The following is a 16,664-nucleotide window of genomic DNA, read 5'->3' as shown; positions in this document are numbered from 1 at the left end:
AACCAATAGCATAACATAAGGTGATCACCACCATGGACATTGAGGTGGATGAGTCTGAATAATAAAATACGCCCAACAGTAATATCCAGTGATGCAAAGTACTTGAAGTACTTTTACCGTTTTGAATTTTAATTAACAATTTATTTAATTCCTTTAAATAAAGAACCACATTACAACAATTTCACAATGTATTATTATTCTTTATCAAAAATTATGAATGGGCTTGTAAAAGTACCCTAATATTTATATGTAGGTATGGCAAGCCAACACAAAGTCTCTTCATTGCAATCTTTCTTATCAAATAAACAATACAAAACAAAAATCAAATCACAGAATCAAAATAACACTGCAAAAGCAAAATAACCACACAAACACTAATTAACTATCAGGTCAAAATAGCTGGTAAAGCTCTTCCATCTTGAGAACAGAATTTTTTTCAGTGGAAGTGAATATCTAATATCTGATAAGGAACTTGTATATGAACACGTCTTCACTTCAAACATTAATGAACATTCAACATGAAAGATGAAAATCTGTTGAACATCAAAATCCTGAAATGACCAGAGTGGGAAGTGAATTTCAAGGGTTGTTCAACCTGTCATTTAACGACTGAAGCAATCTACCAAGTGTTTAGAGTTCCATGGTCCAGCATTGTTGGCCAAGAACTGCATATTGACTTGGGTTTTGGTCTCCTGATACAGCTGGGCAGCCATCTAGACAGAAAATAAAACAGATTAGCAGCTTACAACAACAGACCATATATAGCACAAAATGGCACATTCATTTACATTCAACCTCAGTTTTAACATATGAACTCAAAAATGTATGATAAAATAACTTTGACGTGTGTGGATATTACAGGTGCATCTCAATAAATTAGAATGTCATGGAAAAGTTCATTTATTTCAGTAATTCAACTCAAATTGTGAAACTCGTGTATTAAATAAATTCAATGCACACAGACTGAAGTAGTTTAAGTCTTTGGTTCTTTTAATTGTGATGATTTTGGCTCACATTTAACAAAACCCACCAATTCACTATCTCAACAAATTAGAATATGGTGACATGCCAATCAGCTAATCAACTCAAAACACCTGCAAAGGTTTCCTGAGCCTTCAGAATGGTCTCTCAGTTTGGTTCACTAGGCTACACAATCATGGGGAAGACTGCTGATCTGACAGTTGTCCAGAAGACAATCATTGACACCCTTCACAAGGAGGGTAAGCCACAAACATTCATTGCCAAAGTTCAAGTCAAGTCAAGTTGAGCTTTATTGTCATTCTGCTACATGTGTGGACATATAGTGGAACGAAATGTCATGTCTCGCAGGACCACGGTGCTACATACTAGTTAAACATGAGATAAACATACAACAATGCAAATATAGGAAAAACAATAGAGCTATACAACAGTTTAACCATCTGACTATACATATACTATAAATACTATACCTAGTTGACTACACATACTGTACAAGAACTTTACATAAATACTGTACATGAAATTGTGCTAAAGAGATATTTGTACATGAAATTGTGCAGAAAATATATATTTTGTACATTAAATTGTTCAGAAGAGAGATTTTGTGGGAAGCAGCGCATAGTGCAAAAGATTTAGAAGTGCAATGCTCAAGTAAACATTATTTTGTAGTGCAATATTCAAGTAAACATATCTTATTGAGTCTTTGTAGCAGGGAGTGTTTATAGAAAGTGTCTAGTGTGCATATAGTGGGACGAGTGCGTTACTACAGGTGGTTTGTATAGCCCACTCACCTGTGTGTAGCACACTCAGAATTGCACTTAGGATTGCACAAAGAAGCTGGCTGTTCACAGAGTGCTGTATCCAAGCATGTTAACAGAAATTTGAGTGGAAGGAAAAAGTGTGGAAGAAAAAGATGCACAACCAACCGAGAGAACCGCAGCCTTATGAGGATTGTCAAGCAAAATCGATTCAAGAATTTGGATGAACTTCACAAGGAATGGACTGAGGCTGGGGTCAAAGGCATCAAGAGCCACCACACACAGACGTGTCAAGGAATTTGGCTACAGTTGTCGTATTCCTCTTGTTAAGCCACTCCTGAACCACAGTCAACGTCAGAGGCATCTTACCTGGGCTAAGGAGAAGAAGAACTGGACTGTTGCCCAAAGTCCTCTTTTCAGATGAGAGCAAGTTTTGTATTTCATTTGGAAACCAAGGTCCTAGAGTCTGGAGGAAGGGTGGAGAAGCTCATAGCCCAAGTTGCTTGAAGTCCAGTGTTGTTTCCACAGTCTGTGATGATTTGGGGTGCAATGTTATCTGCTGGTGTTGGTCCATTGTGTTTTTTTGAAAACCAAAGTCTTTGGTTAGTATTGTCAAGAGGAAAATGAGAAACAAGAGACCAAAAAATGCAGATGAGCTGAAGGCCACTGTCAAAGAAACCTGGGCTTCCATACCACCTCAGCAGTGCCACAAACTGATCACCTCCATGCCACGCCGAATTGAGGCAGTAATTAAAGCAAAAGGAGCCCCTACCAAGTATTGAGTACATATACAGTAAATGAACATACTTTCCAAAAGGCCAACAATTCACTAAAAATGTTTTTTTTATTGGTCTTATGAAGTATTCTAATTTGTTGAGTTAATTGGTGGGTTTTTGTTAAATGTGAGCCAAAATCATCACAATTAAAAGAACCAAAGACTTAAACTACTTCAGTCTGTATGCACTGAATTAATTTAATACACGATTTTCACAATTTGAGTTGAATTACTGAAATAAATGAACTTTTCCACGACATTCTAATTTATTGAGATGCACCTGTATTATCCAAACTAAAATAAATGTACATACTTTAGCTTTGCGGTATGTAGTGAATGACAAAAAGTCATGGTGGCCTGCCAGCGCTGAGACTTTTCTGAAGCAGAAGTACAATGCTCTTTTACAGAGTCTGCTGGATGATCCAGGACCGCTTACAAATGGAGAACTAAAAGGGAAATATAAAATAATGGGAACTGAAAGTTAATGAATTTGTTGAGTGGAGTAAAGAAAAGCCTGAATAAGACCACACTGTTAAAATAGTGATAGATGTTTTATGCAAATACTTTGGAGTTAAATATCAAACTATAGGAGATAACACAATGGATAAGAATCTAGGCCAAATGAGTGGTTGAAGAAAAACTCAAATACATTATTAAACTATTGACTTGTCATTGTATACTGATTAAGGCATCGATTAGAAGTATAAATATCTGTAAAATATTAAACTAGATTTAGTATCAGGAGACTGTCTCGAAGTGGCTTGGTTACACGAGCTCTTCAAATACGATGCACAAATAACTGTATGGCCATAAGAGAAGGCGGTCATTAACTTGTTTATTTAGTATGACTGACTTGTTGATTGCATAACCAGTGATGCTGTCCAGAATCTCAATACTGGAATCTCCCAAACACCAGTTGACACTGAGGTCTTTGCAGTGGTCTGTGTTCTCATCAGGCCCCACGGGCTCTCCATTCAGGAAGAAGATGGTGGTTTGTTTGAATGGAGAAGGCAGTGCATCATTCCAGCCCGTGCCCAGACGTTTGTTAATGATTTCAGACACTTTCTCTGAGCAGTACTTGGAATCACCTAGGTAACAAGTAGAGAAAATGTTAATAAATACTGTCATTGACTAATCAATCAATATCCAATTACGATATTTGGAGACATTGGGAGCATTCTGTGACCTACCAAAGCGAACGGCTTACCAAGTACAATGCTGGTAATGTAGACTGGGTTCATGAAATGACTCAGTAGCGCTCCCTGCACTCCTGTGACAGTCCAACGGGTGAGTTTGGCACTGTCGGACATGCAACAGATGCGAGCACCCCACACGCTTGGAAGCAGGAAGGCAGCAGCGATGAGAGAGCCTTTAGCATGGCACTGCAGCTTCAGAGTGGAGTAAGTACTGCTCTGAGACTGCCTGTGGAAAAACAAACACAGACATCTCTTTTCACCATGTTCTAAACCTAATACTCTTAATATACACAACAGAGAGTTTTCTAACATATACAGTGGAGAGCAGACAACCTAGAGTGTAAACAATATAGTTAAACTTACAAAACTATGCACTGAGCTGCTCCTTTGGGGGCTTTGTTAGTGTACAAGTGAAGGTAAATGTGTGGCTTGAGCTGAAGCAGTCGTTCAGATGGAACATTTTCCAGTATGGAGCGCTTCTTCAGCTCTGGATCAGCACTGTAGAACAGCAGGAGCTGCTTGTACAAGTACCTGTGACACCAGACAGGACAACAGACACATTTTTTCCCACATTTACATTTACAATAGTAGTTTAACTTGCAAATAGTCAAGAAATAGAAACCAACCATGCCTAAATATATATTGGGCACACACTAAAAACAGCATTCATATAAAGCAATTAAAATAAAATCTCTGTCTTTCTTCCTCTATACTCTCGAGTATAGAAATATGCCTATATTAAATTTTCTTGCACCTTTTGAGGGCTCTGCGGGCGACGACAATGGCGTGGCAGTCATGGATGACACATCCAGTGTAAGAAAGCCAACCACTGCAGCAGTTCCGACCTGATCCCAGAGCTACCACTTCATATTTCTCACAGCGCTGCCCACCTGTGTCAAGCACCTCTGACACGCACATCCAATACATATAAAATTATTTCATAATATTTTTCACACACACATACATAGTTCCCTCCACTAATATTGGCACCCTTGGTAAATATGAGCAAAGGCAGCTGTGAAAATAAATCTGCATTGCTTTTTCTTTCATTCAAAAAATTCACAAATTTCCAACCTACCATTGAAGCAAAACAATTGAAAGTGGGGTGAAAATCTCATTGTGAAATAAATGCTCTCTCTAGTTCATGTTGGCCACAATTATTGGCACCCAATTATTGCAACATCCTTTTCCCAGGGTAACAGCTCTGAGTTTTCTCCTATAATGCCTGAAGAGGTTGGAGAACACCTGATAAGAGATCAGAGACCATTTTCTTCATACAGAATCTCTCCAGATCCTTCAGATTCTCAGCTCCATATTAGTACTTCTCTTCAGTTCACCCCACTCATTTTCTGTAGGGTTCAGGTCCGAGGACAGTCATGGTAAAAGATAAATTTTGTGCTCAGTGACCCATTTTTGTGTTTATTTTGATGTTTGCTTTGGATTGTTGTCCTGGTGGAAGATCCCAGGTTTTGATTTTTTTATCTGTAGGTATTTGATAGACTCCGTGATGCCATGCATCTGAACAAGATGTTCAGGACCTCCAGCAGAAAAACAGGCCCACAACATTAAAGATCCAGCAATATATTTAACCGTGGGCATGGGGTACTTTTAAAAAAAAATTTTTATCCCTGTTTGTACTAAACTCATCTGGTGGGTTTGCTGCCAAAAAGCTCTTTTTTCAGTTTCATCTGACCATAGAAGCCAGTGCTATTTGAAGTTCCAGTCGTGTCTGACAACTGAATATGCTGGAGTTTGTTTTTGGATGAGCTAGGAGAATTTTCCTTGAAACCCTCCCAAACAACATGTGGTGATGTAGGGGATGTTTGATATATACATATATATTTTTTAGGTTTCTGACCCCAAGAAACTAATCTCTGCAATTCTCCAGCTGTGGTCCTCGTCAAGTCACCTTTATTTATATAGCGCTTTTAACAATACAGATTGTGTCAAAGCACTTAACAGTATCAAATTGGAGGATAGAGTGTCAGTAATGTATAATAAGATTAAACACTCAATTTTCAGTTAAAGGCATTATTGAATTCAGAGATGTTATTGTCTAGCTCAGTTTAGTTTAAATAGTATCTGTGCAATCAAATCGGCGATAATCGCTAGAAATTAAGTGTCCCCAACTGAGCAAGCCAGAGGCGACAGCGGCATGGAACCAAAACTCCCTCTGTGACAGAATGGAGAAAAAAACCTTGGGAGAAACCAGGCTCAGTCGGGGGGCCAGTTCTCCTCTGGCCAGACGAAACCCGCAGTTCAAAAGTTTACATTTCTATTTTTATTTTGTTGCATTCTCTAGCAATAATAGTATTATGTAGTTAGGTATTTTATTATATTTTTAGTTATTTTGTTATTTTTAGTTTTATTGTATTTTAATCAAGGTCTTCACTGGGGATATGTCTCTGGGGCTCATCTAGGTGTCCTGGTCTCCGCTGACGATCAGGGCTGTAGACATCATCTCTTGGTGCTGATCCACCATCTGATCGGATACGGACTGAGAAACAGAATGGGAAAGAAACAGACAAATATTAGCGTAGATGCCATTCTACTTATGATGTAACAAGTACATTGTGTGTTATGGGGAGTGTTCCTGGTTCCAGTTGATCTAATTAAAGCAGCCTAACAATCCTTTAACGGATTTGAATAATAGAAGCGTATTAGTGTGTTATGTGTAAGCCAGGCTAAAGAGATGGGTCTTTAATCTAGATTTAAACTGACAGAGTGTGTCTGCCTCCCGAACAGTGTTAGGTATATTGTTCCAGAGTTTGGGTGCTAAATAGGAAAAGGATCTGCCGCCCGCAGTCGATTTTGACATTCTAGGTATTATCAAACGGCCAGAGTTTTGAGAACGCAGTGGACATGGAGGACTATAATGTGATAAGAGCTCACTCAAGTACTGAGGAGCTAAGCCATTCAAGGCTTTATAAGTAGTTAACAAGATTTTAAAATCTATCCGATGTTTGATAGGGAGCCAATGCAGTGTTGACAGAACTGGGCTAATATGGTCATATTTCCTGGTTCTAGTAAGGACTCTAGCTGCTGCATTTTGGACCAACTGTAGTTTGTTGATCAAGCGTGCAGAACAACCACCCAATAAAGCATTACAATAGTCTAACCTTGAGGTCATAAACGCATGAATTAACATTTCTGCATTTGACGCTGAGAGCATAGGCCGCAATTTAGATATGTTTTTGAGATGGAACTACGCAGTTTTACAGATGCTAGAAACATGGCTTTCAAATGAAAGCTTGCTATCAAACAGCACACCTAGGTTCCTGACTGATGAGGAAGAATTGACAGAGCAGCCATCAAGTGTTAGATAATGTTCTAGGTTATTACATGTGGGGTTTTAGGTCCGATAATTAACACCTCTGTTTTTCAGAATTTAGCAGTAAAAATTACCGTCATCCAGTTTTTATATCGACTATGCATTCCGTTAGTTTCTCAATTTGGTGTGTTTCACCGGGCTGCGAAGAAATATAGAGCTGAGTATCATCAGCATAACAGTGAAAGCTAACACCATGTCTCCTGATAATATCTCCCAAGGGTAACATGTAAAGCGTGAAAAGTAACGGCCCTAGTACTGAGCCTTGAGGTACTCCATACTGCACTTGTGATCGATATGATACCTCTTCATTCACTGCTACGAACTGATGGCGGTCAGATAAGTACGATTTGAACCATGCTAAGGCACTTCCACTAATGCCAACAAAGTTTTCTAGTCTATTCAAAAGAATGTTGTGGTCGATAGTGTCGAACGCAGCGCTAAGATCCAGTAGAACTAATAAAGAGATACAACCACGAACAGATGATAGAAGCAGGTCATTTGTAACTCTAATGAGAGCAGTCTCAGTACTATGATACGATCTAAATCCTGACTGGAATTCCTCACAGATACCATTTTTCTCTAAGAAGGAATATAATTGTGAGGATACTACCTTTTCTAGTATCTTTGACAGAAAAGGGAGATTTGAGATCAGTCTGTAATTAACTAGATCTTTGGGGTCAAGTTGTGGTTTTTTAATGAGAGCCTTAATAACAGCCAATTTGAAGGTTTTGGGGATATATCCTAATGACAATGATGAATTAATAATAGCCAAAAGAGGATCTATGACTTCTGGAAGCAGCTCTTTTAGTAGTTTAGATGGGATAGGGTCTAACATACATGGTTTAGATGATTTAACAAGTTTATATAATTCTTCCTCTCCTACAGTAGAGAATGAGTGGAATTGTTCCTCAGGGGATCTATAGTGCGCTATCTGATGCGATACTGTAGCTGACGGCTGCAAGGATACAATTTTATCTCTGATAGTATCGATCTTGGAAGTAAAGTAGTTCATAAAGTCATTACTGCTATGCTCTTGGGAAATGCCAACACCTGTTGATGCTTTATTTTTCATTAATTTAGTCACTGTATTGAATAAATACCGAGGGTTATGTTTGTTTTCTTCTAGAAGAGACGAAAAGTAATCAGATCTAGCAGTTTTTAATGCTTTTCTGTAGGATAGGGTACTTTCCCACCAAGCTAAACGAAATACGTCTAGTTTTGTTTTCCTCCAGCGGCACTCCATTTTCCGGGCTGCTCTCTTTAGGGCGCGAGTGTGCTCATTATACCATGGTGTTGGATTCTTATCCTTAATCATCCTTAAGCGTAAAGGAGCAACCGTATCTAAAGTGCTAGAAAAGAGAGAGTCCATAGTTTCTGTTACATCATCAAGTTGTTCTGAGCTATTGGATATACTGAGGAACTGAGATAAGTCAGGAAGATTATTCATAAAGCAGTCTTTTGTGGTAGAGGTAATGGTTCTACCATATTTGTAACAAGGAGTTGGCTTTACAGCTTTAGCTATATGGAACATACAGGAGACCAGATAATGATCTGAGATATCATCGCTCTGCTGCCAAATTTCAATGCCACTGACATTAATTCCATGTGACAGTATTAAATCTAGAGTATGATTTCGACAATGAGTAGGTCCTGACATGTGTTGTTTAACACCAATAGAGTTTAAAATGTCTATAAATGCTGATCCCAACTAATCTTTTTCATTATCAACATGGATATTAAAATCACCAACAATTAGGACTTTATCTGCAGTCAGCACTAACTCCGATAGAAAATCAGAAAATTCTTTAATAAAGTCTGTATGGTGCCCTGGTGGCCTGTATACAGTAGCCAGTACAAACATCACAGGGGATTTATCATTAATAATTGTTTCTTTGGATAACATTATATGAAGCACCATTACTTCGAACGAATTATACTTGAAACCTGACCTCTGAGAGATACTGAAAATATTGCTATAAATTTTAGCAACACCTCCCCCTTTGCCTTTTGGACTCGGCTCATGTTTGTAACAGTAATCTTGTGGTGTAGACTCGTTTAAAGTAATGTAACCATCTGGTTTTAGCCAGGTTTCTGTCAAACAAAGCACATCTAGTTCATGGTCAGTGAAAATATCATTTACAAAAAGTGCTTTTGAAGAAAGGGATCTAATATTCAATAAGCCAAGCTTTATCATGTGTTTATCTGTATTATATCGTTTTTTTTAATTTGTTGAACATCAATTAAATTGTTACTATTACTTTGGTTTGGATGTTTTCTGTATTTTCTAGTTCGGGGAGCAGACACCGTCTCTATAGTGTGATATCTAGGTGAAAAAGTTTCTATGTGCTGAGAATTAACTGACTTCTGTGACGTGAGGCGGCTAGCAGACGGTCTGTCTTGCCAGTCTGTCTGCTTCCTGACCTGGGCCCCAGTTAGTCAAATACGAACTCTAAGACTATGTGCCATATTTCTAGAGAGAAGAGCAGCACCACCCCAGGAGGGATGAACACCATCTCTTTTCAACAGGTCAGTTCTGCCCCAAAAATTCTTCCAATTGTCTATAAAGCCTATGTTGTTTTGCGGGCACCACTTAGACATCCAGCCATTGAGTGACGACAGTCTGCTATGAATCTCATCGCCACGATAAGCAGGGAGCGGACCAGAGCATATTACAGTGTCTGACATCGTACTTGCAAGTTCACACACCTCTTTAACATTATTTTTATAATGTTTATCTCCGACTGGCGAAGTCGAACATCATTAGCGCCGACATGGATAACAATCTCACTGAATTTACGTTTAGCATTAGTCAGCACTTTTAAATTTGCCAAGATGTCAGGCACTCTGGCTCCTGGTAAACAATGGACTATGGTGGCTGGTGTCTCCATTTTCACGTTCCGTACAATAGAATCGCCAATAACCAGAGCACTTTCATCAGGTTTCTCAGTGCAGGTCTCGCAAAATTTCAAAATCCCTGGTAGCCCTTCGGGCAGGTACTTTTCAGATTTTGGTAGCCCGAAAATTAATTTAACTAGCCCGAATTAAAAAATTACTATTTTATTTTATTATTATTTTTTTTTTAATATAGAAAATCAGATAGGAGTTTAAATGTCAATCAAAAATATTTTCAATACACAAATATCAACAAATATGAAGGAAGCAATTTTATTTAACTATTTACAGGGTATCTGCAGAATTTTTAAAAATATATTTAAGGCAATTTATGACCCATTTTAAGAGCTGCGCAAGTAAAATGAACACAGAATGAGCGGGGTTGGACAATGTCTATGGTAACACAGTTTTGAGCCATAAAATTACATGATTTACAGTTCAGATACAGGTTTTCACAAAAACCTTATACAACAGCGTTTCAGGCTATAGACCGTTTTTATGAAAAGGGATAAATCAAGCATATAAATTATTATGTTAATTTAAAACGTATAAATATTACTGTCTTGTTTAGATTTTTAGAAGGCACATCAACTTCTTTCTCATTTACAACTCTGTGTTTGCTGTGTAAAAACATGAGTTGATATTTGCATGGGATCTGACCATAAACAGCAAGAAAGGCTGATTGGAAATGCAGATTCATTCTCTGCCACGAGGTGGCGCTTTAGGAGCGCTGAAATATTGTGGTTTCCCCGGAAACGCTGTACACAAAGCAGCTCCACGCTCATAAACTCTGCTTTATCAGGAATTATAGGTAAAATGAAATTAAAATGCCAACGACACGTTTCTGAGGACAGTCTGTTACTTTCAGATACATTCACATAAAGACATCCGCGCCGCTTTTTGACTTGAAACGTGCAGCGCTCATTATTTATTCAGTGACATCATTGCCTTTTGAAGTTTAATCCAGCCGTATCGCGACTCTTGTCTTTCCGTCCCCAACTGTAAGACCTCTAGAAATTATAATTAAGATATTTCTTATACCAATTAACGCATTTAAAACTTTTTATGACCTTAATTTTGATACAACTCACTTTTAAGAGATTTTAAGGACCAGCGGGAGATCTGTGTTTAAGGAGCCCGTCGGGCAGGCAGTGATACATTTTGGTAGCCCGACTGGAAAACACAATAGCCCCGGGACGTCGGGCTAGCGATTTTGCGAGCCCTGCAGTGGGTGCGTCACTGAGTGGGGAGAACCTGTTTGATGTTTTGATCAGAACGGAAGAGTGGTGTTTTGATCCGCGACTAGGCCGCTTCACAGTCACCCAGCTGCCCTGCTGCACGGGCTCAACCGAAACCGAACAATGTACAGGACTCCCTGAGCTAGTCGCATCCAAAACAGTATCTACAGCCCTCACATTCTTACTATCCTCAACTAAAGTTTGGATGCGTGCCTCTAGTTCTAAAACCTTCTCTGTCAGCCTAACTATTTCCCTGCATTTATCACATGTGAATCCCTCGCTGCTGACAGAGACAGATAAAGATAAACTGTACATGTGGCAAACAGTGCAAACAAAAATAGTAGGAGAAGAAGCCATTACTCACCGTGATTGATGAATGATACCAACTTAACTTACCACTTACCCCTGTTGTTTGATGAGCTTGTGAAAAATGGAGCGAGGGGAAAAAAAAGAAAACAATAATAGGCGCGAATAGAAACGCGAATGGAACCGCGAGTGACAAGCTAACTGGCTAACGAGCTGCACTCGCGGTTTTAAAAGCAAACGATCAAATTAGTTAGATTAGTTTTAAAGATAACACCAGAAATATGGTGGGAATTAAGTTATATATTATCACTTTAGACAAAAGGGAGTGAAAGTAAGGTAGAGATTCAATAAAACCGAAGGTACACGGAGCTACAATCACAAACCAGAGACCTTGGAGAGCCTTTGGCCACTCAAACTCTCCTCCTCACTGTGCATTAGGACGATATAGACACACGTCCTCTTCCAGGCAGATTTTTAACATCTTTAGTTGATTAGAACCTCTCAATTATTACTCTGATGGTGGAAATGGGGATTTTCAATGCTTTAACTCTTTTCTTGCAGCCACTTTCTATTTTGTGATGCTCAACAATCTTGTTCTGCACATCAGAACTATATTCTTAGGTTTTGCTCCTTGTGATGGATGATTAAGGGAATTTGGCCTGTGTGTTCCTCATATTTATAATCCTGTGTAACAGGAAGTCATGGCTGGACAATTTCATGCTCCTAGTCACCCTGGTGTGCTAAAAAATGTAAATATGAATGGGAATATACTTCAGAGATATTTTACTCATAAGAATTTCTAAGGGTGCCAATAATTGTGGCCAACATTCATTGGAGAAAAACATTTATTTCATCATGAGATTTTCTCCCCACTTTCAATTGTTTTACTTCAATGATAGGTTAGAATTTTGTGAATTTTTTTGAGTGAAAGATCAAAAGGATAAACAATGCAGATTTATTTTCACAGCCGCCTTTGCTCATATTTATCAAGGGTGCCAATATTAGTGGAGGGCACTATAACAAGCGTAATAGTTTTATACATGCACCATGCAATAAATGTTTCAACATTTGGCTTTCTATTAAATTAAGTTGTGAATTCTGTCCATGAGCAAGGTAATACAACAGGCCAACATGTCAAAATTGAACAAGATTGAGCAAAAATTAATATTGTGATAATCGTTAGGATCAGTAAAAATGGATCGAAAATTACAAACTGAACATGTTTAAGAATTTATTGGCTGTCGGGGTTTCCCGTTTAAATGAGATAATGGTATAATTTCCAGCTATTACTGTAAATACTCTTTGTAAAGAAAATGTAAATTTCTAAGATATAAACGTATAATACAGGTGCTGGTCATATAATTAGAATATCAACAAAAAGTTGATTTATTTCACTAATTCCATTCAAAAAGTGAAACTTCTATATTATATTCATTCATTATACACAGACTTATATATTTCAAATGTTTATTTCTTTTAATTTTGATGATTATAACTGACAACTAAGGAAAATCCCAAATTCAGTATCTCAGAAAATTAGAATATTTACATTTGAGTTTCAATTAATGACCATCCCTACAGTATAAATTCCAGGTATCTCTTGTTCTTTGAAGCCACAATAATGGAGAAGACTGCTGACTTGGCAATGATCCAGAAGACGAACATTGACGCCCTCCAAAAAGAGGGTAAGTCACAGAGGGTCATTACTGAAAGGTGTGGCTGTTTACAGAGTGCTGTATCAAAGCATATTAAATGCAAAGTTGACTGGAAGGAAGAATTTGGGTAGGAAAAGGTGCACAAGCAACAGGGATGACCGCAAGCTTGAGAATACTGTCAAGCAAAGCCAATTCAAACACTTGGGAGAGCTTCACAAGGAGAGAACTGAAGCTGGAGTCAGTGCATCAAGAGACCACGCTCAGACGTCTTCAGGAAGCCACATTGGCTACCAAGCCACTTCTGAACCAGAGACAACGTCAGAAGCGTCTTACCTGGGCTGTGGAGAAAAAGAACTGGACTGTTGCTCAGTGGTCCAAAGTCCTCTTTTCAGATGAAAGTAAATTTTGGTCCCAGAGTCTGGAGGAAGAGTGGAGAGGCACAGAATCCATGTTGCTTGAAGTCCAGTGTGAAGTTTCCACAGTCAGTGATGATTTGGGCTGCCATGTCATCTGCTGGTGTTGGTCCACTGTGTTTTCTGAAGTCCACAGTCAACGCAGCCATCTACCAGGAAATTTTAGAGCACTTCATGCTTCCTGCTGCTGACCAACTTTATGGAGATGCTGATTTCATTTTCCAACAGGACTTGGCACCTGCACACAGTGCCAAAGCAACCAGTATCTGGTTTAAGGACCATGGTGTCCCTGTTCTTAATTGGCCAGCAAACTCGCCTGACCTTAACCCCATAGAAAATCTATGGGGTATTGTGAAGAGGAAGATGCGATATGCCAGACTCAACAATGCAGATGAGCTGAAGGCCACTATCAGAGCAACCTGGGCTCTCATAACACCTGAGCAGTGCCACAGACTGATCGACTCCATGCCACGCCGCATTGCTGCAGTAATTCAGGCAAAAGGAGCCCCAACTACGTATTGAGTGCTGTACATGCTCATACTTTTCATTTTCATACTTTTCAGTTGACCAAGATTTCTAAAAATCCTTTCTTTGTATTGGTCTTAAGTAATATTCTAATTTTCTGAGATAATGAATTTGGGATTTTCCTTAGTTGTCAGTTATAATCATCAAAATTAAAAGAAATTAACATTTGAAATATATCAGTCTGTGTGTAATGAATGAATATAATATACAAGTTTCACTTTTTGAATGGAATTAGTGAAATAAATCAACTTTTTGATGATATTCTAATTATATGACCAGCACCTGTATATATGTATGTGAGAGAAAACATAATAGTTTTTAAAATAATTATATGATAGATAGATATTACTTTTTTTTTTTTTTTTTTTTTACAAATGTTAATAATAAATTAAAAGGGCAAGCACAAATCTGACCTATTGATAGTTTTCATAGTCACACCCAAAACGAAGCTTTGCGCCACTGACCGCCAGCTATTTTTACGCAGTTTGCATCAAGTAATAATGTAGTAAAACGCAGATATTAAAAGGCGAGATTCAGTGTACACCTTATTGATGATGTATATTTTGTACAGGCAAGAGGATGAAGCCAGAATATAAACGCAATGTGCAAAGTTTCACATTAAATGGCTTCCCATAGAAAACCATTAGAAGGAAAACACTAAACCGTTAAGCGGACTGCGTTCATATTCCAGCCTCATCTGCTTGCCTGTGTAAACTATGCATTATTAATGTAGTGATTACTGAATTTGATCTTTTAATATTACTGTTTTAAATATATTAAGGCACTTTAATTTTTTACAACGTTTTGTCGTACTGTTTATGATTGAAATATTATGGATATATGGATTGCAGACTGCAAATGGCCAAAACTTGCATTTTGTTCAGAAATACCTGTTTTTTATTCTTTTGAGATATGATCTAAATATTTAGGAATTTTGGTGTTTACAGTCATTTTTATTAGTTACTGTCTATTAGTTATTATGTTAATAATTACTGTGTCAGTGTAGTGTTTTCAGTACATCAAGTTAAATGTTACCTCTCACACTTACCTCTCTCCAGTACAAAAGCAGCGAAGCAGCTCTTAGTGTTGTGGTACTCAGGGCATTCTCTTAGCAACTTGTCAAAACGCTCAGTACACAGAGCTGTTATGCGACATTTGTGCCAGTCTGTGAACTTCACTGAAAGAGAAAGTGTTTGAGACCACACTGGTAATGAAGAAGCATCTGCAACCAAACATATTGAAATTTTTTTACTAGAAACTCCAGTCAAACCTCCATTTCTCTGGTCCCTCCGAAGAGAGCCATCTGTATTGTCCTCCAGTGTTTCTAGGGTGGTTTCACCTCCTGTAACACTACTCAGACTCCATGCAGAAGGGGATTCTGGGTCAGAGCCCAGGTCCTCCACTTGGGGTGGAGACTCCAATGACTGGTCTTCTTGGGTATGTTGTTTCACAGCAGAAGATTTCTCAGTATCGACAAAGTGGCGCAACTCTGGGATGGTGGATTGACTCTCTTCTTTGGTAGATGGAGAACCTTCAAACTCATTGCTAGGGGTGACAGGCCTGAAACTGGTCCTGTGGATGCCAAAGGTGGGCTCCCTCTCAGCCGTAAAGCGCATCATTAGAGTGGCAGCCATTCGTGGAAGCCGCTTCGCCTCTGCATTGATACCATGATTTGCCATTTTCTGCTGAAAGATTTTAAAATATATAGAATACTGCAGCATACAGTAAAAATGATAATACTTTACAAATAACTGTACTTTATGATCCTGAAATATGACAGGTGTATCTCAGTTATAGAATAGGGCCTAATATTAGTTTGCCAGTGTGGCTGATAACAAAATAAAAATACATATAGAATAAAAATACACACAAAATAACATGAGCCAGAGTGTAGGTAACGTTATTGGAATAACAAACTGACACTCTTTTAGCTTTAACTACACTCCATTACCAAAGTGCTTGCTAAGCGTACATTCATTTGAAATCAAACTACTTGTCGTGTGGCTAAATTGAAAAATACTGTCAAAAAGGTAAGACATCTCAATGCTTGCAGAGTGTTTCACTGTACCTGATTAGAAAAACGTCGAATAATTTGGTCAGCAACACCTTCTTCACCTGAAACGTTCACGTTAATGTTGAAGCTCAAAATTGAACTAATGATGGGCGGAGCTTGCCTGAGTCACGTGACGACGATAATGAATAGCGAATAAAAAACATTTACATTTTTATATATGAAAAATGTTAAACAACAATAATAAAATAAAATAAAAAATAAAGCCCCAACAAAATGTACAAATATTTACATGAAATCAATAACCTTCAAAATGAAAAAATGAAAAAAAGTTGGTCACAAAAGTTACAACTGAATAGTATTTAAGGATAATAATTAAAATATAACCATAGCAAAGCCTTTTTATATATCGAACCTTGAAAAGTTTTATACATGGAAAGTTACGGAACTAATTGATGTAAAACTGTTTTGCAAATAATTATACAGATCTCTCCATTGCATTTACATGCATTTGACCAGAAGGTGTCACCAGCGGACAGTATTTTGATTTACAGAGCTTACTACATAGCAGATTTAAGCTTAC

At 38.1% G+C, this 16,664-nt stretch overlaps 1 protein-coding gene across 2 annotated transcripts; it reads right to left on the bottom strand.

Annotated features, from left to right (window-relative positions):
• Positions 1-209: 209 nt before the first annotated feature.
• adad2 (adenosine deaminase domain containing 2) lies at positions 210-16,249 on the bottom strand. Of its 2 annotated transcripts, none has more exons than XM_058780522.1 (9): positions 16,139-16,249; positions 15,341-15,755; positions 15,119-15,247; positions 4,465-4,615; positions 4,074-4,241; positions 3,722-3,936; positions 3,368-3,602; positions 2,828-2,960; positions 210-713 (listed from the first exon to the last, which is right to left on the bottom strand). In XM_058780522.1, the coding sequence occupies exons 2-9, from the start codon at positions 15,747-15,749 to the stop codon at positions 603-605; spliced, it is 1,551 nt and encodes a 516-aa protein (XP_058636505.1). In that variant the 5' UTR covers positions 15,750-15,755; positions 16,139-16,249; the 3' UTR covers positions 210-602. The 2 variants fall into 2 exon arrangements, with proteins under 2 accessions (XP_058636505.1, XP_058636506.1); XM_058780523.1 differs by having other exon boundaries at positions 15,341-15,752; positions 16,139-16,247.
• Positions 16,250-16,664: the final 415 nt, after the last annotated feature.

This window comes from Onychostoma macrolepis, chromosome 07, assembly GCF_012432095.1.
Source record: "Onychostoma macrolepis isolate SWU-2019 chromosome 07, ASM1243209v1, whole genome shotgun sequence".
In the NCBI taxonomy this organism is placed as follows: domain Eukaryota; kingdom Metazoa; phylum Chordata; class Actinopteri; order Cypriniformes; family Cyprinidae; genus Onychostoma; species Onychostoma macrolepis.
Note: the sequence above shows the minus strand (reverse complement) of the source record. Positions and strands in the feature narration are given on the sequence as shown.